We start from the raw sequence: 25,782 nt of genomic DNA, 5'->3' as shown, positions 1-25,782 counted from the left end.
AACAAAGACACGGGATATCAGTAATCAAAACATGTCAGCAATTCCATGTTTTAAATTTGATCCAGATTTTATAGAACCTTACACAAGAATGGCTTTATTGGAGTAAAATATATGGGGGTCTTAGAGATGAAGCCTAGATGTTAGGAGCTATTTAATGTTGAACTTTGAGCCACATTTCCCAAGGAATCATCAAACCACAATGTAGGGAATGCAGTCATTCTTCTGAGGGGTTGCAGCTGCTGAAATGCAGACAGATGGAATTTCTGCACTTTCTAGTGTGGTACAGAAACAATCTCACAATAGGATGCACACTTCTTGAAAACTTTCTCTTAACCCTAAAGAGAGGCTATTGTATAGACTGGCCAGTAATATCTTTACTGTTTTGGTTTTTCATTTTATATCTGGTTTCCTGTATAGTCTTGAGGAGTTTCTGTCTGTAGCTAGAGGAGTGCAATTTTGGGCTGAGTCCTCTCAGTTCAGTTCAGTTCAGTCGCTCAGTCATGTTTGATTCTTTGCGACCCCATGAACTTTCCCAAGAAGGCATGCCAGGCCTTCTTGTCCATCACCAACTCCCGGAGTCCACCCAAACTTATGTCCGTTAAGTCGGTGATGCCATCCAACCATCTCATCCTCTGTCATCCCCTTCTCCTCCTCTAAGACCCTATAAAGCTTAAGCTTGTTGCATGTCTTGGCAGTTGAAATCCATAGATGCCATTTGTATTGATTCAGAAATCATGGGATATAATGGAAATCCAGATTTTCATTGTTGATATTTTGAAGGTTACACATGAATTACCATCATAAGAAACATACCAAATTGACTGGTAGTTAATGTTCAACAGGGCTTCCCTGGTGACTCAGATAGTAAAGAACCTGCCTGCAATGGAGGAGACCCAGATTTGATCCTTGGGTCAGGAAGATTCTCTGAGAAGGAAATGGCAACCCACTCCAGCATTCTTGCTTAGAGAATTCCATGGGTGGAGGAGCCTGGCAGGCTATACCCATGGGGCTGCAAAGTGTCATGTATAACTGAGTGACTAAGACATTTGCACTTTCACTTAATGTTCAACAAATTGAAACTCTGATTCTTTGATAGCATTGCAAGATAATCCATTAATTGCATTTTTCCTTTGCCTTGTGGCAATATATTGTGCTCCACTGAGATGGAAGTGACTTTTTCCCTTTAATTAAGAACCTCCTGAGTGCCAACCACTCTGCTGGGGAATGTGGAACATGTAAGCGTCATGGACCTTACTGCCTGGAATGTTCTGTCTGAAGTTTTCTGTATTTCAGTTTGTGAGTTAAATGTTCCCTATTTCCTATTTCCCTTTAGTTAGACAACAAGATTCATCTCATCAAGGAATACACAGTTCAGGGAATGGTGACAGTGGCCAGGCAGGTGACCATAGGCTGATTCTGCTAACTTTTGTGGAAGGGAGAGAGAAATATTTTGGAGGCTTATATTTATTTTACCATTACTCTGAATTCGGATCTCATGAAAATAAGTTGAGTTTTTCTCTGATTATAAACATAAGACATGATCATTATAAGAACACTTATAAAATACAGAATAAAATACAATGAAGAAAATAAAAATTGCTTTCAATTTTAATACCAGAGATAATCAGAGTAAACTTAGATATGTTAATACTTCTTTCTAGGCCAAATTGTATTATGCTTTTTTAGAACCAGATGGTGTTTTTACAATTAAATTATCCTGAACTTTGGTCCAGGACTTTATTTTTCGCAATATAATTTTCAGTGGCTATAATGGTATCCCTTATATGTAGTACTAAGATTTATGTAACCAATCTTCTATTATTGCATAGCTGTTATTTCAGTTTTCGTCTTATAAACCATGATGGTATTAATACCCTTAAATATAAAAACTTGGACTTATTCATGATGATTTACTTTGTGTGAAGGCCAAGAAATAAGATTGCTGGGCCAAAGGTTATACACAATTAAAAGGCATTTGATACAAATTGCTAAATATTGAAGTGTATTTTAACACCCATTTTGTTGAATTAATTTGTCCTTTAAGTAATGGTCTCCCTTAGAAAAATCTTTCTAGCTTCTTCTCCCACATTTTGTGTCTAATGTAATTTTGAAATAATTGAATATTTGTTGAATTTTGAGAAGAAAAAGAACATAATATTTAAAGCAAAGAATACCAAAGTGCAACCGTGTTAAGGAAAAGAAAAGAAAGAAAATATTATTAGCTAATGTTGTTTCACATTCCTTATGCCAAAATAGGCTCTGACATTTTTAACTGGCATTTTTATTAAGCCAAGTTAATAAATACATTTCAGTACAAGGCATAGGGTCTCTATGCCTGTGTTCAAGCACATATCAACTATTTGTAACTAACTTTCTCTGCATGACATTGTTGTAGAAGGATTTTAAATGTTTGTTCAATAAATTTCACTTTGAAATAATTTTCGGTTATTAAAAAAAATACTCCCATTCAGTATCTTTTCGCACATAAGTTGTGCAATAGACGAGGCTGCTCCCTTGTGCTATGAAAGCCCACTGGCGAATTTCCTTTCACTTTTCTCAGGCAAACACTTTGTATTCTTCTCAGGTAATTTTACAATTAATGTTCTGGAAAGCCAGAGAGGAATTGGTGACAATGAAACCGAGGGAGTTGGGAAACACATCTGTTGAACATCAAGAGAAGGTTTTCTTTCTGTTCTTTATTTCTCCTAATTAAAAAAAAAAAACAAACCCTCTTATTTATTTTGACATTGCTTTTCTGCCTCTCTCCTTTTTTTTTAGTGCTCTGCAGAGGGGGCGAGAGCTTTCTGTGCACCAGTGGCATCTGCGTCCCCAGGAAACTGCAGTGTAACGGCTACAACGACTGTGATGACTGGAGTGACGAGGCTCATTGCAGTATGTGACAGGCGGTGTGGGGGTTGTCTGCAGGGTTATGGCTTCTATTCAGGGGCCTGGAAACCAGAGCATTCCGTTGTCTAGTCCTGACAACCACCCGGTGCTTGGGTGGACTGCTGTTAGTTTGCCTTTCTTTGGCGAGCAAAGTGTTTATCTTCCCCCGCCCCACATGACAGCTGCATGTTTGCACACCTTCAAAAGCCTGATTCCATTAGGAACTTGACAGCTAGATGTGCTTTGGAACAGGTCGGGCTCGAAGTGTTTTTCCTTCAAGTATCTTAAAATTGGAAAAAGGCTTTTCATTTATTTTCTTTGGGTGAGGGTTTTTGTTTTTAAAGTTCTAAGAGTATAAAGGTCAACTTTTTTTTAAAAAAAAGAAGGATATTTTTAATAGGAACATTTTTTACCCTCATGATTTTTAACATTCGTGACACAGAACACTCAAAATGTCTTGTTTGTTTATGCTTCCTCTCAGCCTGGAGAGAATTAAGGCACGAACCAACTGTTCTGCATCTATGGATCGGTAGATTCAGCCTTTAAACATCCTCCACTTTCTTATCATTGATTTAGTTAGTTGTTTTGACCAAAAACGGTGGTTTGTCCAATATTGTATGTGTTTGCTTGAGCTGCCTTACAAAATACCACAGGCTGAGACTTAAACAACAGAAATGTATTTTCTCACAGTTCTGGAGGCTGAAAAGTCCAAGATCAAGGTCCGACAGGGTTCAGTTTCTGATGAGAGTTCTGTTCCTGGTTTGCAGGTAACTGCCATATGCCTGTGTAGTCAAATAACCTCTTTGGGGGGAATGCAAGAGAAGGGGAGAAGGGGAGAGGAGGGAGGAGAGAGCTCTCATGTGTCTCTTCCCCTTCTTATAAGGGTATCAGCTCAGTTGAATTAGGGTCCCACCCACTGATCTTTATCACTACTTCACAGGCCCTATCCCTCATGTTGGGGATTAAAGCTTCAACATGTTGCTGAAACTCAGCCTCTGTTCACTGGTACAGAATAGAAACACAGAACAGACTTTTGGGTGAAATAGAAAAGAGTAGCTTTAATTGCTTTGCCAGGCAAAGGGGGCCTCAGTGCACTAATGCCCTGAACTGTGTGACCCACCCTGGAGCGGGTAGTGAGGAGTTTTATAGTGCTTAGGACATGATCAGCTCATGGATAGGTCTTGGATTGGTTGGCATCAGGTAAGTTTCAAGCCTTATCAACCTTCTGGTTTCAACCAGTCTAAGGTCTGTGTTCTTGTGGTCAGCAGTTTTCATCTGGAGGGGGTCTTCTTCCTGTAAAAGCAACTTATGAGTGTGTGTCAGGCATTTATCTGTACCTTCCAGGGAACTGGGAGTTTGGTAATTCTGTTCTGTGACAGAATTGTAGTCTAAATTGTTACCAGTTCCCCAGCCCAATAGCTGTTCTTTGTTTCTGCTGCTGCTGCTAAGTCACTTCAGTCGTGTCCGACTCCGTGCGACCCCATACACGGCAGCCCACCAGGCTCCCCCATCCCTGGGGTTCTCCAGGCAAGAACACTGGAGTGGGTTGCCATTTCCTTCTCCAATGCATGAAAGTGAAAAGTGAAAGTGAAGTCGCTCAGTCGTGTCCAACTCTTCGTGACCCCATGGACTGCAGCCCACCAGGCTCCTCCATCCATGGGATTTTCCAGGCAAGAGTGCTGGAGTGGGGTGCCATTGCCTTCTTTGTTTCTACATCTTCACATTTCCCAGTCATTAACTCTTGAGTCAGACAAAGACAAGGGCACAGGGCTTGTACACAGTTTCAAATCTATAAATTTTGGGAGGACACAGCCTTTCAGTCCACATCAAATATATATTCAGATCTCAAATTGGTTTGCAATTATGCAACAGATAAAATGGAAAAATTAGCCTCAAGAATACATTGCAGGATCTGCCTCCAAAACAAGCCCATATGCAATGGTGTTTGAATTGCTTTTTAATGGTTATATGACCAGCAATTGTTACTATAGGAAAAGCTGTGTTTTCCTTCCTGAAGGAGTTGCCAAAGCTTTATAAGAGCTCCTCTCAATTGCTCACCTCAACTGAAAGATTCCTCTGGTGTGTTTACCAGGCAGGCCAACTCTTCTTCCACATGAAGGCTTCTAGGACATTTATTTGCCATAACTTTTGAAAGGCAGTATGTTGTGGTAATATTTAGTTAGGGTCAGTATTTCCCAAACTGGTATTTTATAGTACCTGAGTCTTGAAAAATGCCTGGAAAAAAGCATGAGAAATGATGTCTGTCAGATCTCAGTTGCTTCAGTCATGTCCAACTCTTTGTGACCCCATGGACTGTAACCCACTAGATTCCTCTGTCCATGGGATTTTCCAGGCAAGAGTGGGTTGCTGTTTTCCCCTTCAGGGGATCTTCCTGACCCAGGGATTGAACCCATGTCTCCTGCAACTCCTACACTGGCAGGGGAGTTACCACTGAGCAACCTGGGAAGCCCTGATCTACTTCCTAGAGACTTAGAGTACATATTTGCTCACTAAAGTTTCTGATAAATCCCAGGTTTTTTTTTAAAACATTAATTTTATCTTAACTTGGTATTTCCTCAAAATTCTTTGTTTACATATGACCTCACATTGGAGAAGGCAATGGCACCCCACTCCAGTACTCTTGCCTGGAGAATCCCATGGACAGAGGAGCCTGGTAGGCTGCAGTCCATGGGGTCACAAAGTGTCAGACACGACTGAGCGACTTCCCTTTCACTTTTCACTTTCATGCATTGGAGAAGGAAATGGCAACCCACTCCAGTGTTCTTGCCTGGAGAATCCCAGGGACGGGGGAGCCTGGTAGGCTGCCGTGTATGGGGTCACACAGAGTCGGACACGACTGAAGTGACTTAGCAGTAGCAGACCTCACATTTATTCATGCATTTATTTATTTTATCTAATATCTAACATCCTATAGAATTTCAGTTATGTTGCTCATATTTTGTTAGAAATGTTTTCACTAAGATATTTGTTTTTATAATTTGGAATTCTCTCTTCAGAAAAACCTATGGTACATGATTGTACATAAAAAACATTTTTTATGGGACGTATATTTACACTGGGCTTCCCAGGTAACACTAGTGGTAAAGAACCCACCTGCCTGTACAGGAGACTTAAGAGACATGGATTCACTCCCTGGTTGGGATGATCCCCTGGAGGAAGGCATGGCCACCCACTCTAGTATTCTTGCTGGGAGAATCCCATGGACAGAGGAGCCTGGCAGGCTACAGTCCACAGGGTTGCAAAGAATCGGATACCACTGAGTGTCTGAGCACATATTTACATTAAGTAATATTGCTAGATGAGAGATCTGACAGAATGTGATCCACTGGAGAAGGGAACGGCAAACCACTTCAGAATTCTTGCCTTGAGAACTCCATAAACAGTATGAAAGGGCAAAATGATAGGATACTGAAAGAGGAACTCCCCAGGTCAGTAGGTGCCCAATATTCTACTGGAGATCAGTGGAGAAACAACTCCAGAAAGAATGAAGGGATGGAGCCAAAGCAAAAAGAATACCCAGCTGTGGATGTGACTGGTGGTAGAAGCAAGGTCTGATGCTGTAAAGAGCAATATTGCATAGGAACCTGGAATGTCAGGTCCATGAATCAAGGCAAATTGGAAGTGGTCAAACAAGAGATGGCAAGAGTGAATGTCGACATTCTAGGAATCAGCGAACTAAAATGGACTTGAATGGGTGAATTCAGCTGAGATGACCATTATATCTACTACTGCAGTCAGGAATCCCTCAGAAGAAATGGAGTAGCCATCATGGTCAACAAAAGAGTCCGAAATGCAGTACTTGGATGCAATCTCAAAAACGACAGAATGATCTTTGTTCGTTTCCAAGGCAAACCATTCAATATCACAGTAATCCAAGTCTGTGCCCCAACCAGTAATGCTGAAGAAACTGAACTTGAACAGTTCTATGAAGACCTACAAGACCTTTTAGAACTAACACCCAAAAAAGATGTCCTTTTCATTATAGGGGACTGGAATGAAAAAGTAGGAAGTCAAGAAACACCTGGAGTAACAGGCAAATTTGGCCTTGGAATATGGAATGAAGCAGGGCAAAGACTAATAGAGTTTTGCCAAGAAAATGCACTGGTCATAGCAAACACCCTCTTCCAACACAAGAGAAGACTCTATACATGGACATCACCAGATGGTCAACACTGTAATCAGATTGATTATATTCTTTGCAGCTAAAGGTGGAGAAGCTCTATACAGTCAACAAAAACAAGACCGGGAGCTGACTGTGGCTCAGATCATGAACTCCTTATTACCAAATTCAGACTGAAATTGAAGAAAGTAGGGAAAACCACTAGACCATTCAGATATGACCTAAATCAAATCCCTTATGATTATACAGTGGAAGTGAGAAATAGATTTAAGGGCCTAGATCTGATAGATAGAGTGCCTGATGAACTATGGACTGAGGTTTGTGACATTGTACAGGAGACAGGGATCAAGACCATCCCCATGGAAAAGAAATGCAAAAAAGTAAAATGGCTGTCTGGGGAGGCCTTACAAATAGCTGTGAAAAGAAGAGAAGCGAAAAGCAAAGGAGAAAAGGAAATATATAAGCATCTGAATGCAGAGTTCCAAAGAATAGCAAGAAGAGATAAGAAAGCCTTCTTCAGCAATCAATGCAAAGAAATAGAGGAAAACAACAGAATGGGAAAGACTAGAGATCTTTTCAAGAAAATTAGAGATACCAAGGGAACATTTCATGCAAAGATGGGCTTGATAAAGGACAGAAATGGTATGGACCTAACAGAAGCAGAAGATATTAAGAAGAGGTGGCAAGAATACACAGAAGAACTGTACAAAAAAGATCTTCACGAGCCAGATAATCATGATGGTGTGATCACTGACCTAGAGCTAGACATCCTGGAATGTGAAGTCAAGTGGGCCTTAGAAAGCATCACTACGAACAAAGCTAGTGGAGGTGGTGGAATTCAGGTTGAGCTATTTCAAATCCTGAAAGATGATGCTGTGAAAGCGCTGCACTCAATATGCCAGCAAATTTGGAAAACTCAGCAGTGGCCACAGGACTGGAAAAGGTCCGTTTTCATTCCAATCCCAAAGAAAGGCAATGCCAAAGAATGCTCAGACTACCACACAATTGCACTCATCTCACATGCTAGTAAAGTAATGCTCAAAATTCTCCAAGCCAGGCTTCTGCAATGTGTGAACTGTGAACTTTCAGATGTTTTAGAAAAGGCAGAGGACCAGAGATCAAATTGCCAACATCTGCTGGATCATGGAAAAAGCAAGAGAGTTCCAGAAAAGCATCTATTTCTGCTTTATTGACTATGCCAAAGCCTTTGACTGTGTGGATCACAATAAACTGTGGGAAATTCTGAAAGAGATGGGAATACCAGACCACCTGACATGCCTGTTGGGAAATCTGTAGGCAGGTCAGGAAGCAACAGTTAGAACTGGACATGGAACAACAGACTGGTTCCAAACAGGAAAAGGAGTCTGTCAAGGCTGTATATTGTCACCCTGCTTATTTAACTTCTGTGCAGAGTACATCATGAGAAACGCTGGACTGGAAGAAACACAAGCTGGAATCAAGATTGCTGAGAGAAATATCAATAACCTCAGATATGCAGATGACACCACCCTTATGGCAGAAAGTGAAGAGAAACTAAAAAGCCGCTTGACGAAAGTGAAAGAGGAGAGTGAAAAAGTTGGCTTAAAGCTCAACATTCAGAAAATGAAGATCGTGGCATCTGGTCCCATCACTTCATGGAAAATAGATGGGGAAACAGTGGAAACAGTGTCAGACTTTATGTTTTTGGGCTCCAAAATCACTGCAGATTTCATGACTGCAGCCATGAAATTAAAAGACGCTTACTCCTTGGAAGGAATGTTATGTCCAACCTAGGTAGCATATTCAAAAGCAGAGACATTATTTTGCCAACAAAGGTCTGTCTAGTCAAGGCTATGGTTTTTCTTGTGGTCATGTATGGATGTGAGAGTGGGACTGTGAAGAAGGCTGAGCGCCAAAGAATTGATGCTTTTGAATTGTGGTGTTGGAGAAGACTCTTGAGAGTCCCTTGGACTGCAAGGAGATCCAACCAGTCCATTCTGAAGGAGATCAGCCCTGGGATTTCTTTGGAAGGAATGATGCTAAAACTGAAACTCCAATACTTTGGCCACCTCATGCGAAGAGATGACTCATTGGAAAAGACTCTGATGCTGGGAGGGATTGGGGGCAGGAGGAGAAGGGGATGACAGAGGATGAGATGGCTGGATGGCATCACTGACTTGATGGACGTGAGTCTGAGTGAACTCCAGGAGTTGGTGATGGACAGGGAGGCCTGGTGTGCTGCGATTCATGGGGTTGCAAAGAGTCGGACACGACTGAGCGACTGAACTGAACTGAATATTGCTATGGATTTGGGAGCAAATATTATACAAAGCACCTACAGTAGTGATTTTAAGTGGTTCAATAGAATTATATACAGTAATGGGAGTTACAGTGGAATATCTTGTTTATCCCCTAATTATGGCCCTTGTTGTGTCATATTCAAACTCTACAGGTGCCTCTACCTCTGAGGTAGACCAACACTGGCTTCGTCTCCCATTGCATGGAACATTACACTCTAAACAGTAAGAGGAGCTTTCTGCTGCATTTGTTGAAAGAGTACATTTTCCCAGTCAGTCACTGAACAAGAAGGTATTATTATTATTCTGTAAGGTAGTCAGCAATGTCCCAGGAGTGGAAGAGTTTATTAAGGAAGATACAGGCTTTCCTTCCTCATGAACATACTTCAAAAACCATTTGGCTTTGTTCGTTGAGGAAATACATCCCTTCAGAATACTTGTTCATGAAAATACTTAGTTAGACATTGAAAGCTTTGCATGCAATTGTTGCTGACCTTACGAGGACATCAGCCTCTGCAACTTAGCACGCCAGGGCCTGTGGTATTGCAGCGTGTGTGTTTATGGAAGGGGCCACCCTCCTGTTGTCACCGTGCTGAAGTGAAGGTATAGTGTCATGTCTGACTTAGGGCATGGATCAGAGCTGGAATGCAGCCCACAGATACTCCCAAGGGGAGAAGGAGGTTTTTGCTGGACATTCCCAGTTGGAGCTCAAGGATTTACCATGTTCTGAGGGTTCTGACAGGTACAGGAGGAGGACTGCCTTCCTAGGAAGGAAGGGAAGGGGTTTGCTGTTTGAGTGAGTTCTCAAATCAAGTGTGCTGGGGAAGCATTTACCTACATGATGTGGTTTAATTTTCAGCAAAGGAAGTATTACTCCTTTTTGTTCAGGTACAGAGGTGAAGCTCATGGCAATGAAATAATTTGCCAGTGGTTCAAAGTGCCAGATTTGAACCCACTCCCGAGTGGGTCCAAATTAAATTAATTTCTCTTAATGCTGCTTTTGACTTGCCAATGTCCAGAAAGTGCAAATTTGGTGAATGATTGTTCTCAGATCATTCATATGACAGGAAAATGTTTAGTTTGGGTGCTCTGTTACGTTGAGGGAGATAATTGTCTATTACAGTGGCTCACCAGGTATCTGGGACTGCTTACTGACCTCCTCACAACTCATTTTGTTGTGTTTGTTGATCTCTTCCTTGTGTGTGTTAGTTGCTCAGTCATGTCCAACTCTTTGCGACCCTGTGGACTGTAGCCCACCAGGCTCCTCTGTCCATGGAATTCTTCAGTCAAGAACACTGGAGTGGGTTGCCATTCCCTTCTCCAGGGGATGTTCCTGACCCAGGGATCAAACTCAGGTCTCCTGCATTGTAGGTGGACTCTTTACTGTCTGAGACACCAGGGAAGCCCTGTCTCTTACTTAAGTATTGGTAAAATGGACAGGTATCCAACTGCTGAGAAGGATTTTTGTCATATAGAGAAAAAATTTTTGAAAATTAGGACGTGATTTTAAAATTTTTAGTTCTGTGACTTGAAATAGGCTACATCTCACCCCCTGGTTTTCCTTGTCATCAAGACCGGCAGCACAGTAGCATCTCCAGGAAGCCGCACTTGCAGAAATTCTAGCTCTCCCAGTCTGGAGGCGGCGCCCAGACAGCAGTCCCTTTGTGAAACTCTGCCAGTGACTCTAGTGTGCAGTCAGGTTTGAAACCACTGCACTAGAGGGTGTCTGGTGTCTCTTTTGTTGCTAATATTCTATCATCTTATGATTCTATAACCAGCTCTAGAACAGCATCCGATATGTAGCAGGTGCTTAGCAAATGAAAAAGCCTCAGAAAGTGGGTTGTCACAGGGAAAAGAACTGCCACAAAGTCCTCATACTTTATGCCATGTAAACCAATGTCAAATAATTTCAGGAGTCATTCACTCTGAATTTGGGATAACATTGCTTGTTACCCCATTTATTTTTGTGTACTGTGGTACACTAATTATACTGAGTTAACTAAATATACTAGTTAGCATAATTAGTTATACACAGATAATAATACGAGGTCTTGAGTCAGACTGCCTGGGTTCCTATTTCTTTCTTTCCTCCTTTCTTTCTTTTTGGCTGTGCTGGGTCTTCCTTGCTGTTGGGCTTTTCTCTAACTGTGGCAAGCGGGGACTGCTGTCTAGCTGCAGGCTTCTCACTGCAGTGGCTTCTCTTATTGTGGAGCATGGGTTCTAGGGCATGCAAGTTTCAGTAGCTGAGGCATGTGGGCTGAGTAGTTGCAGTTCCCAGGCTCCAGAGCACAGGCTCAATTGTTGTGACACGGTTGCTCCAAGGAGGACTAGGGATTGAACCCGTGTCTCCTGCATTGGCAGGCAAATTCTTTACCACTGAGCCACCAGGGAAGCTCCTCCTATTTCTTCTTTATCATTTCCTGCCTCTGTAAATATGGCAAGGTACTCAGTCTCTCTGGGGTCTCAGTGTCCTCATCAGTAAAGTGGAGACAATAAATAATACTATTATACTAACTATCTCTAGAATTGTTGAGCAGAATAATGAATCACTAGATGTCAAGTACAGAGACCAGTGCCTGGCATGCATTAATTCTCAAAAGGCATTAGGATTTATGGTTGTGACTGTGGTTGTTATCTTATTCTCCATGCCATCCTTCCAACATCCCTCCCACTCCTGCCCCACCAAAGGTCAGGTGATACATTGTGGAGGAGACAGAAATACTACAATATGCACAATGATTTTAAAAACAGCACCACATGAAGCTATCTTGGAAAGGAGGCCACCCAAGTAGCACAGAATAAAAACTGATATTCCAAATAATGTTTCTGAATCATCAAAAATGACTGTAGCTACTATATTTATTAGGACAGGGGAGCAAATAAATACTAGAAAAATTTCTACCAAATTAATAAAAATAAAAATATTTCATTCTACCCTAATGGAAGAAGTTTCAGATGTCTGGAAAATTCACTCCTGTTTTGAGGCCATCTGATGATATGGAATCAATAAAATTATTGAATAGTTTTGAATTCCTGCTGTGTGTGAAGCATGTTCTAGATCAGATCAGATCAGTCGCTCAGTTGTGTCCGACTCTTTGCAACCCCATGAATCGCAGCACACCAGGCCTCCCTGTCCATCACCAACTCCCGGAGTTCACTCAGACTCATGTCCATTGAGTCAGTGATGCCATCCAGCCATCTCATCCTCTGTCGTCCCCTTCTCCTCCTGCCCCCAATCCCTCCCAGCACCAGAGTCTTTAACAATGAGTCAACTCTTCGCATGAGGTGGCCAAAGTACTGGAGTTTCAGCTTTAGCATCATTCCTTCCAAAGAAATCCCAGGGCTGATCTCCTTCAGAATGGACTGGTTGGATCTCCTTGCAGTCCAAGGGACTCTCAAGAGTCTTCTCCAACACCACAGTTCAAAAGCATTAATTCTTCGGTGCTAAGCCTTCTTCACAGTCCCACTCTCACATCCATACATGACCACAAGAAAAACCATAGCCTTGACTAGATGGACCTTTGTTGGCAAAGTAACGTCTCTGCTTTTGAAAATGCCATCTAGGTTGGTCATAACTTTCCTTCCAAGGAGTAAGCATCTTTTAATTTCATGGCTGCAGTCACCATCTGCAGTGATTTTGGAGCCCAGAAAAATCAAGTCTGACACTGTTTCCACTGGTTTCCCCATCTATTTTCCATGAAGTGATGGGACCGGATGCCATGATCTTCATTTTCTGAATGTTGAGCTTTAAGCCAACTTTTTCACTCTCCACTTTCACTTTCATCAAGCGGCTTTTTAGTTCCTCTTCACTTTCTGCCATAAGGGTGGTGTCATCTGCATATCTGAGGTTATTGATATTTCTCTCAGCAACCTTGATTCCAGCTTGTGTTTCTTCCAGTCCAGCGTTTCTCATGATGTACTCTGCATAGAAGTTAAATAAGCAGGGTGACAATATACAGCCTTGACATACTCCTTTTCCTATTTGGAACCAGTCTGTTGGTCCATGTCCAGTTCTAACTGTTGCTTCCTGACCTGCCTACAGATTTCTCAAGAGGCAGATCAGGTGGTCTGGTATTCCCATCTCTTTCAGAATTTTCCACAGTTTATTGTGATCCACACAGTCAAAGGCTTTGGCATAGTCAATAAAGCAGAAATAGATGCTTTTCTGGAACTCTCTTGCTTTTTCCATGATCCAGCAGATGTTGGCAATTTGATCTCTGGTTGCTCTGCCTTTTCTAAAACCAGCTTGAACATCAGGAAGTTCATGGTTCACGTATTGCTGAAGCCTGGCTTGGAGAATTTTGAGCATTACTTTACTAGTGTGTGAGATGAGTGCAACATTCTAGATACCTAGTAAATATAAAGACTGTTAAGACATGATTTTTTTGCTTCATGAGCCTTTTAGTCTAATCAGGGAAATGGCATAGAGATCATAACATAAACACAGAGATAATTAAATATCGTATTTTAGAACAATATAATAGATGTGCACGCTAAGTCACTTCAGTTGTGTCTGACTCTTTGTGACTCTATGGACTGTAGTCCGCCAGGCTCCTCTGTCCATGGGATTCTCTAGGCAAGAATACTGGCGTGGGTTGCCATGCCCTTCTCTAGGAGATCTTCCCAATTGTGGGATTGAACCCATGTCTCTTATGTCTCCTGCATTGGTAGGCCAGTTCTTTACCACTAGTGCTGCCTGGGAAGCCCAATATAATAGGTAGGGCAAAGCAAAAGATGGTGTAAACAGAAAGATCTTGTGAGAGAGAAGAGCACAGATCACTGGTTGCCAGATTGGCATGAGAGAGCCAACGGGAAAGACAGGATTAAAACTGGCCTTGGAATAAGGTGATGCTTGGATATTCCAGAACAGTGGCTCTCTGTTGGAGACAATATTCCCTTCTAGATGTTTTGTAGTATATAGAGACCTATTTGATTGTAACCACCGGGGACGTTTAAGGGGATGCTACTGGCATTTAGTGGGCAGTGGCTGGGATTGTTGCTAAACATGCAGCGCACAGGATAGCTCCCCACAACAGAGTCACCCAGCCCCACGTGTCCACAGTACTGCAGTTGAGAAATCCCATTTTGGAGCTAGAAGTCAATAGCTGAAAACCCTCAGGACATCAAGAAGCCCAGGTCACTGTAACAAGCTGGAAAACTGTGGGCAAACTGGTTAACCTCTTGGTCATCTCAAAAAAAGGCTGTTTCTGGGTGGAAATTGAGCATCCCTACTTGAATCCTGAGTTGAGGCAACATGATTATGTTTATAGACTCAAGAGACTGAGCAAATTGAATGAAGCTCTTGAAAAAAGATTTTCTGTTCCTTAGCTGTCTCTTTTCATTTAATGACATTTTTGAGGGATAAAAGTTAATAGTGTAAGATGCCAGACTGAAATAAATATTACCATGCAAGAACTTTAGAAGCAGCATTTTTGTATCAAAACTCTCATTCAGAAAAAAAAAAAAGATCTGTATCTAGAAAAATACCCACCTTAGGTTATGCAAAATTATGCTTGTATTGAGCAAGAAAAGCACAGCAAGCAGCTTCTGTAAGTTTTGATCTGTTGGCCCCAAATTGCCCTTATAGCATCTCTTTTCAGGTGAAACAAACATTTATTCCAATAAAAGGAAGCACTGTGATCTTTGCTATTTGCTATGTATTTCTGGGTGTGCACTGCCTCTGGTTAAGGTTTTCTGTGTTTACTAATCACACAGACCTTAGGGAGGTAACAAGTTGTTTTCCAAATGCAGCTAATTTTGTATCTAACGTCAGAGAATGGCTTCTAACCAAGAAAGTCATAGCAGTGGAAAGTTGAGCCTGTACCTGTATGAATAATGAGGAATTATAAAAAATGTTTGAATCATCTCCATTTATGAAATAAGTTAATCAATGACGGCATTAATTTACAAAATACATCCGACGAGGTTTTTTTTTGTATGAATTACCAGGGATCCCAGAATGGACCTTGGGAATATTTTAAGTGTTCTCAGGTTAATCAGATTCTGAAAGAAGTATTTGATTCTCCAGTCCTACCATCCAAAAAAGTGAAGTGTACTGCTTAAAAAATATTAATTCATATTTTAAAATCTATCACCCCTTCACACTGCCTCCTCCCTCTGGTGATGTAAGTACTTCTGCACTGATGGTCAAGGTGAAGATCCCCCCGTAATGCTGATTCGAAACTTCTCATAAGAGATGAAAATAAAACAAAAAAAAGATCTTTAACATTTCCCGAGGAAATGTATATATCTTGATGCACAAGTTCCCCAACTTAGCTCAGCGGGCAGGAGAACCTCAGTCAACCTTTCTTGACTCAGCCGGTATGTGTGTGGTCAGCTCAGCTGGCAATAGGGTGCAGGATGGGGAGTTAGCACCCTAGGCTGCATGGGGGGAAATAGTACGGTCAAGGTGAAGACTGGCACCTCTTTTTAGTCCTTATGTTTTCCCTTATGATGATTGTCCTCATTTGAAAATTATTTGGCCCAGGGGAAATGAAAAAAAAAAAAGGACTTACAAGTTTCTGTATCTGTTTATGTGTGTGCACGTGTGTACACCCAATTAATGATGGTACTGAACAGATGATCTCTAAGGCACATTCCATTCCTAAAATGGTGTGATTCTGAAAGTATTTAAGTGACTTCTTAGAAGAGTGCTGTTTGAAATAGAAGTTGATGATTCATGTAAATAACAAGTATAATATTTTGATGTGACTCACTGTTTCACTAGTCAGTGCCCAAGATTTTTAATAATGAATTGTTACAGAATTTGGGATGTTTAAAGAGGTGCATGTGTGCAAAGTCGCTTCAGTCATGTCTGACTCTTTGCAACCCTAAGGACTGTAGCCCACACGCTCCTCTGTCTAGTCAATAATGCTGGAGTGGGTTGCCATGCCCTCCTCCAGGGTATCTTCCTAACCCAGGGATCGAACCCACATCTCATATCTCCTGCATTGGCAGGCGGGTTCTTTACCATTAATGCCACCTGGGAAGCCCCATGGTAAAGAAGTACCCATCACCGATTGTATCAGAGGCAGACTTTTGCTTCAGGAGAAACAATTAGCTGGAATTCAGGAGGCGGGAATGTTTACCATTAGATTCTTGATCGTTATCAGTCAAGCAGACTAATCCTCATATGTGGCTTTTTTTCTCACTTCTTTCCTTTGTTTTTGCTTCTTGCTTTTCTTTCTTTCTTTTTTTTTTTTTGCTTCTTGCTTTTCTTGCTTTGTTCTTGTTGCTTGTTCTTGCTTTGTTCTTTCCTTCTACTTGAAACATGCTGAAATTTTCATTCCATCCACTCTACTAAAATTCTGCACATCTTCCATGATCCCTCTCCAGCCTTAAGAATCTGTTTTTGAACTTAATTCACTCCAAGGGAAAAGATAATATTGGGTTGGTCAAAAGTTCATTTGGATTTTCCCATGACATCTTACAAAAAAACCTGAATGAACTTTTTGACCAATCCAATACATTTAAGAAGTCTAGTTGCTACTAACTACAGCCTTTACATGTAAACATTTTTACCTTATTGAGGTATAACTTATATACTGTAAAGTTATTTAGTAAATTTATAGGACTGTGAAACCCTCACCACGATCCACTTCTAGACCTTTCCCATCTTTCCCCACATTTCCCTCCTATTTATCTGCATTCAGTCCTCACTCCCACATCTCCAGCCACAGCCACATCTGTCTCTGTAAGTTTGCTTTTTCCAGAAACTTTATAAATGGGTCACACAATATGTAGTTTTTGTATTTGGTTTCTTTCACTTAGCAAAAGTCTGAGCTTCATCGATGCTGTCACATGCATCAGTAGTTTGATACTTTAAATTGCTGACCAGTATCCCATTGTATGGATACACTACATTTCGCTTGTACATTTACCAGTTGTTGAGCATTTGGATTTTTTCTAGGCTTTGGCTATTATGAATAATACTGTGATAAACATTCACATGCCAGTCATTGTGTGAGTATATGTTTCACTTCTCTTGGGTAGATATTTCTAAGAGTGGAATTCATGAATCTCATGAAGTCATAGTTAAGCTTATAAGAAGCTGTCAAACTGCTGTCCAATGTGCCATTATTATTTTATACCCCCACCAACTATATATGAGGGTTTCGATTTCTCAGAATCCTTGATAATACTTGATATTGTCTGTCTTATCTATTACAGCTATTTTAGGGGATATATAATTGTATCTTATTGTGGTTTTATTTGCATTTCCTTAATGATTAATTACATTGAGCACCTTTTCATGTGCTTATCAGCCATTTGTATATCCTTCATGAAGACTTTCTATTCAAGTTCTTTTGTTTCTTTGTAATTGGGTGGTTTGTCTTATTATTGAGTATAAGACATCTATGTATATTCTGGATATAAGTCCTTTATCAGATACATGCTTTGAAAATATTTTTTTTCAGCATGTGACTTGTCTTCTCATCTTTAAAATAGCATCTTTGGAAGCATGAATGTTTTTAATTTTAAAAGTGAAAGTGTTTAGTCACTCAGTCATTTCTGACTCTGTGACCCCATGGACTGTAACAGCCCACAAGAATCTGTCCATGGGATTCTCCAGGCAAGAATACTGGAGTGGGTAGCCATTCCCTTCTCCAGGGGATCTTCCCAACCCAGGAATCAAACTCGGGTTTCCTGCATTATAGGCATATTCTTTAGTAACTGGGAAGATCTTTTTAATTTTAATGAATATCATTTATTATTTTTTAGGTATGTGCTTTTATTATCATATCCAAGAATTCTTTGCCACCCCCCATCAGAAAGACTTTTTTCTTATTTTTTTTCTAGAAGCTTCATAATTTTAGCTCTTACATTGAAATCTATAATCCATTTTGAGATTTTTTGATATGGTTTGAGATAAACATCAGAGTTTAACTTTGCATACTTGCAATCCAGTTGTCTCCACATCATTTGTTGAAGGGTATTCTTTTCCCATTGAATTACCTTGGCATCTTACAGACATTATTATTTATGTCTTCCCCTAACTCTATTAGGTCATATCTGAATGGTCTCGTGGTTTTCCCTACTTTCTTCAATTTAAGTCTGAATTTGGCAATAAAGAGTTCATGATCTGAGCCACAGTCAGCTCCTGGTCTTGTTTTTGCTGACTGTATAGAGCTTCTCCATCTTTGGCTGCAAAGAATATAATCAATCTGATTCAGTGTTGACCATCTGGTGATGTCCATGTATAGAGTCTTCTCTTGGCCTAGATCTGATAGAGTGCCTGATGAACTATGGAATGAGGTTCATGACATTCTACAGGAGACAGGGATCAAGTCCATCCCCATGGAAAAAAAATGCAAAAAAGCAAAATGGCTTTCTGGGAAGGCCTTACAAATAGCTGTGAAAAGAAGAGAAGCGAAAAGCAAAGGACAAAAGGAAAGATATAAGCATCTGAATGCAGAGTTCCAAAGAATAGCAAGAAGAGATAAGAAAGCCTTCTTCAGCAATCAACGCAAAGAAATAGAGGAAAACAACATAATGGGAAAGACTAGAGATCTCTTCAAGAAAATTAGAGATATCAAGGGAACATTTCATGCAAAGATGGGCTCGAGAAAAGACAGAAATGGTGTGGACCGAACAGAAACAGAAGATATTAAGAAGAGGTGGCAAGAATACACAGAACTGTACAAAAAAGATCTTCATGAGCCAGATAATCACGATGGTATGATCACTGACCTAGAGCCAGACATCCTGGAATGTGAAGTCAAGTGGGCCTTAGAAAGCATCACTATGAACAAAGCTAGTGGAGGTGGTGGAATTCAGGTTGAGCTATTTCAAATCCTGAAAGATGATGCTGTGAAAGCGCTGCACTCAATATGCCAGCAAATTTGGAAAACTCAGCAGTGGCCACAGGACTGGAAAAGGTCCGTTTTCATTCCAATCCCAAAGAAAGGCAATGCCAAAGAATGCTCAAACTACCGCACAATGGCACTCATCTCACATGCTAGTAAAGTAATGCTCAAAATTCTCCAAGCCAGGCTTCAGCAATATGTGAACCGTGAACTTCCTGATGTTCAAGCTGGTTTTAGAAAAGGCAGAGGACCAGAGATCAAATTGCCAACATCCGCTGGATCATGGAAAAAGCAAGAGAGTTCCAGAAAAGCATCTATTTCTGCTTTATTGACTATGCCAAAGCCTTTGACTGTGTGGATCACAATAAACTGTGGAAAATTCTGAAAGAGATGGGAATACCAGACCACCTGACCTGCCTCTTGAGAAATCTGTAGGCAGGTCAGGAAGCAACAGTTCGAACTGGACATGGAACAACAGACTGGTTCCAAACAGGAAAAGGAGTCCATCAAGGCTGTATATTGTCACCCTGTTTATTTAACTTCTATGCAGAGTACATCATGAGAAACGCTGGACTGGAAGAAACACAAGCTGGAATCAAGATTGCCAGAAGAAATATCAATAACCTCAGATATGCAAATGACACCACCCTTATGGCAGAAAGTGAAGAGGAACTAAAAAGCCTCTTGATGAAAGTGAAAGAGGAGAGTGAAAATGTTGGCTTAAAGCTCAACATTCAGAAAATGAAGATCATGGCATCTGGTCCCATCACTTCATGGGAAATAGATGGGGCAATGGTGGAAACAGTGTCAGACTTTATTTTTCTGGGCTCCAAAATCACTGCAGAGGTGACTGCAGCCATGAAATTAAAAGACGCTTACTCCTTGGAAGGAAAGTTATGTCCAACCTAGATAGCATATTCAAAAGCAGAGACATTCCTTTGCTAACAGAGGTCCATCTAGTCAAGGCTATTCAAGGTTTTTCCATTGGTCATGTATGGATGTGAGAGTTGGACTGTGAAGAAGGCTGAGAGCCGAAGAATTGATGCTTTTGAAGTGTGATGTTGGAGAAGACTCTTGAGAGTCCCTTGGACTGCAAGGAGATCCAACCAGTCCATTCTGAAGGAGATCAGCCCTGGGATTTCTTTGGAAGGAATGATGCTAAAGCTGAAACTCCAGTACTTTGGCCACCTCATGTGAAGAGTTGACTCATTGGAAAAGACTGATGCTGGGAGGGATTGGGGCAGGAGGAGAAGGGGATGACAGAGGATGAGATGGCTGGATGGCATCACTGACTCGATGGACATGAGTCTGGTTGAACTCTGGGAGTTGGTGATGGACAGGGAGGCCTGGCGTGCTGCGATTCATGGGGTCGCAAACAGTTGAACACGACTGAGCGACTGAACTGAACTGAACTCTATTAAGTAGTTGTTCTTATCATAAGTTCATAATTAAGTTTACAGATGCAAATTTTAACTAATGCACTCAACGTCATAGCCAATAGATGGAAGAACTAGGATAGGAGTTCTGGTTTACTCAAGAACAAGATCTATCTTCTTATTAAAATTTCCTTCCATGATGTTTATTCCAACATCAAACTGTAAGCTTCTTGAGGTTCAGTTCAGTGCAGTTCAGTCACTCAGTCATGTACGACTCTTTGCGACCCCATGGACCACAGCACTCCAGGCCTCCCTGTCCATCACCAACTCCTAGAGTTTACCCAAACTCATGTCCGTTGAGTTGGTGATGCCATACATCCATCTTATCCTCTGTCGTTCCCTTCTCTTCCTTCCCTCAATCTTTCCCAGCATCAGGGTGTTTTCAAATGAGTCAGCTCTTCGCATCAGTGGCCAAAGTATTGGAGTTTCAGCTTCAACATCAGTCCCTCCAATGAACACCCAGGACTGATCTCCTTTAGGATAGACTGGTTGGATCTCCTTGCAGTCCAAGGGACTCTCAAGAGTCTTCTCCAATACCACAGTTCAGAAGCATCAATTCTTCCATGTTAAGCTTTCTTTACAGTTCAACATCCACACATGACCACTGGAAAACCATAGCCTTGACTAGATAGACCTTTGTTGACAAAATAATGTCTCTGCTTTTTAATATGCTGTGTAGGTTGGTCATAACTTTCCTTCCAAGGAGTAAGTGTCTTTTAATTTCATGGCTGCAGTCACTGTCTGCAGTGATTTTGATGCCCCAAAAAATAAAGTCAGCCACTGTTTCCCCATCTATTTGCCATGAAGTGATGGGACTGGATGCCATGATCTTAGTTTTCTGAATGTTGAGTTTTAAGCCAACATTTTCACTCTCCTCTCACTTTCATCAAGAGGCTCTTTAGTTCCTCTTCACTTTCTGCCATAAGGGTGGTGTCATTTGCATATCTGAGTTTATTGATATTCCTCCCGGCAATCTTGATTCCAGCTTGTGCTTCCTCCAGCCCAGTGTTTCTCATGATGTACTCTGCATATAAGTTAAATAAACAGGGTGACAATATACAGCCTTGATATACTCTTTTTCCTATTTGGAACCAGTCTGTTGTTCCATGTCCAGTTCTAACTGTTGCTTCCTGACTTGCATACAGATTTCTCAAGAGGCAGGTCAGGTGGTCTGGTATTGCCATGTCTTTCAGAATTTTCCACAGTTGATTGTGATCCACAAAAAGGCTTTGGCATAGTCAATAAAGCAGAAATAAGATGTTTTTCTGGAACTGTCTTGCCTTTTTAATGATCCATCGGATGTTGGCAATTTGATCTTTGGTTCCTCTGTTTTTTCTAAAACCAGCTTGAACATCTGGAAGTTCACGATTCACATATTACTGAAGTCTGGCTTGGAGAATTTTGAGCATTACTTTACTAGCATGTGAGATGAGTGCCATTGTGCGGTAGTTTGAGCATTCTTTGGCATTGCCTGTCTTTGGGATTGGAGTGAAAAGTGACCTTTTCCAGTCCTGTGGCCACTGCTGAGTTTTCCAAATTTGCTGGCATTTTGAGTGTGGCACTTTCACAGCATCATCTTTTAGGATTTGAAATAGCTCAACTGGAATTCCATCACCTCCATTAGCTTTGTTGTAGTGATGCTTCTTCCTAAGGCCCACTTGACTTCACATTCCAGGATGTCTGGCTGTAGGTGAGTGATCACAGCATCACGATATCTGAGTCATGAAGATCTTTTTTATACAGTTCTTCTGTGTATTCTTGCCATCTCTTCTTAATATCTTCTGCTTCTGTTAGGTCCATACCATTCTAGTCCTTTATTGAGCCTGTCTTTGCTTTCTTAAAGAGATCTCTAGTCTTTTCCATTCTATGGTTTTCCTTTATTTCTTTGCACTGATCACTGAGGAAGGCTTTCTTATCTCTCCTTGCTATTGTTTGGAACTCTGCATTCAAATGGGTGTATCTTTCCTTTTCCTCTTTGCTTTCACTTCTATTCTTTTCACAGCTATTTGTAAGGCTTCCTCAGACAGCCATTTTGCTTTTTTGCATTTCATTTTCTTGGGGATGGTCTGGCTTCCCTGTCTCCTGTACAATGTCATGAACCTCCGTCCATAGTTCATCAGGCACTCTGTCTATCAGATCTAGTCCCTTAAATCTATTTTTCACTTCTACTGTATAGTCATAAGGAATTTGATTTAGGTCACCTGAATGGTCTAGTGTTTTTACCTATTTTCTTCAAGGATTACATCACTTTTTCTTATTTTGGCATCATAATCTAGGACAGTACTGCTTATCTGAGGGTCATGCTATGAAACAGTCAGTTGACTTAAGTGGTAAAGTTGTGTGAGTAATGTGAGTAACGACTCTGTAATGTAAATGAGTTTTTCTCTTTGTTATGTCTATGTTTACCATTGACAAAACTAGGCTTACATTTTAAAGTAAACTTTTTAAAGAAATAACTACTCACTGTCTATGAAGTATTCATTCTGTATGAAAGTGAACTTCACTAGAAACTATGGTGGTTTGAGAATGTCTTTTCTCATATTTGGCTATGAGGAAGCTTTCAAGTGACATAGCGTGGAATGTGGGCGTTTTCAGGAAGTGATAAGAGCATTGGCTTGGGAGCCAGTGGGTCCTCATCATGGTTCTACAGTTACTTGTTATATGACCTTGAGCACGTCAGTGGCTCCCTCTGCACCACAGTCTCCTCCCCTGGGAAACAGCAGATATGGACCAGGTCACCATTATGATCCCCCCCACCCCCCCATGATACGATTCTGTTATACCAGCTACTACGGTAACATCCTATTCTGCTCTGGTGACCCATCAGTGGCTTCTGTTTTTTCTTTTTTTTCAGATTGCAGCGAGAATCTGTTTCACTGTCACACAGGCAAGTGCCTTAATTATAGCCTGGTGTGTGATGGATATGATGACTGTGGAGATCTGAGTGATGAACAAAACTGTGGTAAGTAACATTATTTCCCTAAAGGTTTTCATTTAAAATTATAGGAATGTATAATCAAAACCTTGTAGTTCATTGTTAGTGTGGTTAGAGAGTTAAATTACAAAATGGTTTCTTAATTTTCAGGAAGAGGAGGCTTTTCCAATTACTAGTCTGTCATGTCTTATATGTAAATGTAATATTTCTTGGGTAAAGTCATACTAAAGAAACGTTAAAGAAGTGGAATGGAAATGGGAGTTAATATGTTTTTGTCTCTTTGAAAGTGTTTCTTCTCTGGTTGGAGTCAGTGGCTCATGGTTAGATTTGAGCTCTTGAGCAAAACTCTGCTTGCAGTGCTTGATCCTCTTGTTATATATAACCAAAGACCTCTCCTGTATTTGATTGCCATGCACTACAGGGCGACTTCTGCAGTGGAGACATCAAGGGTTTGTTTTACGTTCAAAACTCATCTTATCTTTTAAAGAAGGAATCCACATACTAGTTGCATGTTTGTACCTGTAAACAGCATCTTTCCAATACAGCCCACACCAGCCCCTGCTAGCCACTTGTCTATGTTGTACAAATTCAGCTTTTTTCCACATGTGATATACCGTATTTTTCTCTAACTTATCTCATTTAGCATACATTTACACAGCATTTTATGTCAATTATATCTCATTTAAAAAGAGGAATGAACCTTTTAAAGTTGTTGTTGTTTAGTTGCTAAGTCATGTTCGATTCTTTTGTGACCCTGTGAACTGTAGCCCACCAGGCTCCTCTGTCCATGGGATTTCCCAGACAAGAATACTGGAGTGGGTTGCAGTTTCCTTCTCCAGGGAATCTTCCCAACGCAAGGATCGAACCCATGTCTCCTGCATTAGCAGATGGATTTACCACTGAGCCACCACATTTTAAAGAACTGTGTTTAATTCTGAATGTCCTCTCCTGAATTTTTAATAAAACCGGCTGAATTCTTCTTGCTTGTTTACCATTTTGACTTTGTGATTAGCTCTCAAATTTTTGGTAGTGTATTATTTAGTGACAGAAGAACTTTCTAACTTGTACTGGCACTATGGGCCATACATTCCAAGTGTTCGTCATGTTGGTTCTCTCCATCCTCCTGAGTGCTTGCTTCCTCCAGATTGCAACCCCATAGAGGAACATCGCTGCGGAGACGGGCGCTGCATTGCCATTGAATGGGTGTGTGATGGGGACCATGACTGCGTGGATAAATCCGATGAAGTCAATTGCTGTGAGTGCCCTGAAGGTTTTCATCTTGTTCATTTTCCCACTTCTGTCTGTTTAGTCAAATACACTCAAGGCTCACTATCTAAACAGGTTTTTACACTTTGGTCCTGGCCTATACAGATGATAATTGAATGGTATGATGACAATAACAGGGTAGTATACCTGATGTCCGAATTTCTCTTTCCAAAACTCAGAGCCTGACTTGGCCACTCTGGCCAAGCAGGTGGCTGTTTTCTCTCACATTACTCACAAATCTTCTTTTGTGACTTTGTCAAAGCAGATATTCTTCCCAGAGACTGGGAACTTTCTGTCTGCAAACAGTATATTAGCAGTTAAGCAAGAGCCTCCACACGTGCCCACAGGCACCATTTGTGAGAGAGCATAGGGAGAACTGACAGAGAGAAGAGAGCCTTCAGGGCTGATGGAGTTACACAGAGTGTGTGATGGTATTATTACTTCAGAGCCTTATTTCTGAGTCTTATTTCTGGTGAGTATATTTGGAGAAACCCAAAATTCAAAAGGGTACATGCACCCATATATTCATAGCAGTACTATTTACAGTAACCAAGACATGGAAGCAACCTAAATGTTCCTTGACAGATGAATGGATAAAGAAGATGTGGTCTGTGTATACTGTGGAATATCACTCAGCCATAAAACATGATGAAATAATGCCATTTGCAGCAACATGGATGGACCTATAGATTATCGTCCTAAGTGAAGTAAGCTAGACAGAGGTAGACAAGTAGATATGACATCACTTGTATGTGGAATCTAAAAAAATTACACAAATGAACTTATTTGCCAAACAGACGCAGACTCACAGACACAGGAAACAAAGTTATGTTACCAAAGGGGAAAGAAAAGGAAAAATAAATTAGGACTTTGGGATTAACATAGACACACTGCTGTATATAAAATAAGTAACCAACAAGGTCTACTGTGTAGCACAGTGAACTATACTTAATATTTTGTAGTAACCAATAGGAATAGGTACATATACATGGAAGTATATATGTATAATTGAATCACTGTGCTATATACCTGAAAC

At 40.8% G+C, this 25,782-nt stretch overlaps 1 protein-coding gene across 1 annotated transcript in view; it reads left to right on the top strand.

The window, feature by feature from the left end:
- Positions 1-25,782, top strand: part of CORIN (corin, serine peptidase) — a 314,900-nt gene that overhangs the window by 198,232 nt on the left and 90,886 nt on the right. The window contains exons 6-8 of the mRNA XM_070372356.1: positions 2,779-2,892; positions 23,400-23,507; positions 24,625-24,735. Coding sequence (XP_070228457.1) covers positions 2,779-2,892; positions 23,400-23,507; positions 24,625-24,735 — 333 coding nt within the window. The remainder of the gene's footprint in view (positions 1-2,778; positions 2,893-23,399; positions 23,508-24,624; positions 24,736-25,782) is intronic.

Source organism: Bos mutus, chromosome 6 (assembly GCF_027580195.1).
Source record: "Bos mutus isolate GX-2022 chromosome 6, NWIPB_WYAK_1.1, whole genome shotgun sequence".
Classification (NCBI taxonomy): Eukaryota; Metazoa; Chordata; class Mammalia; order Artiodactyla; family Bovidae; genus Bos; species Bos mutus.
Note: the sequence above shows the minus strand (reverse complement) of the source record. Positions and strands in the feature narration are given on the sequence as shown.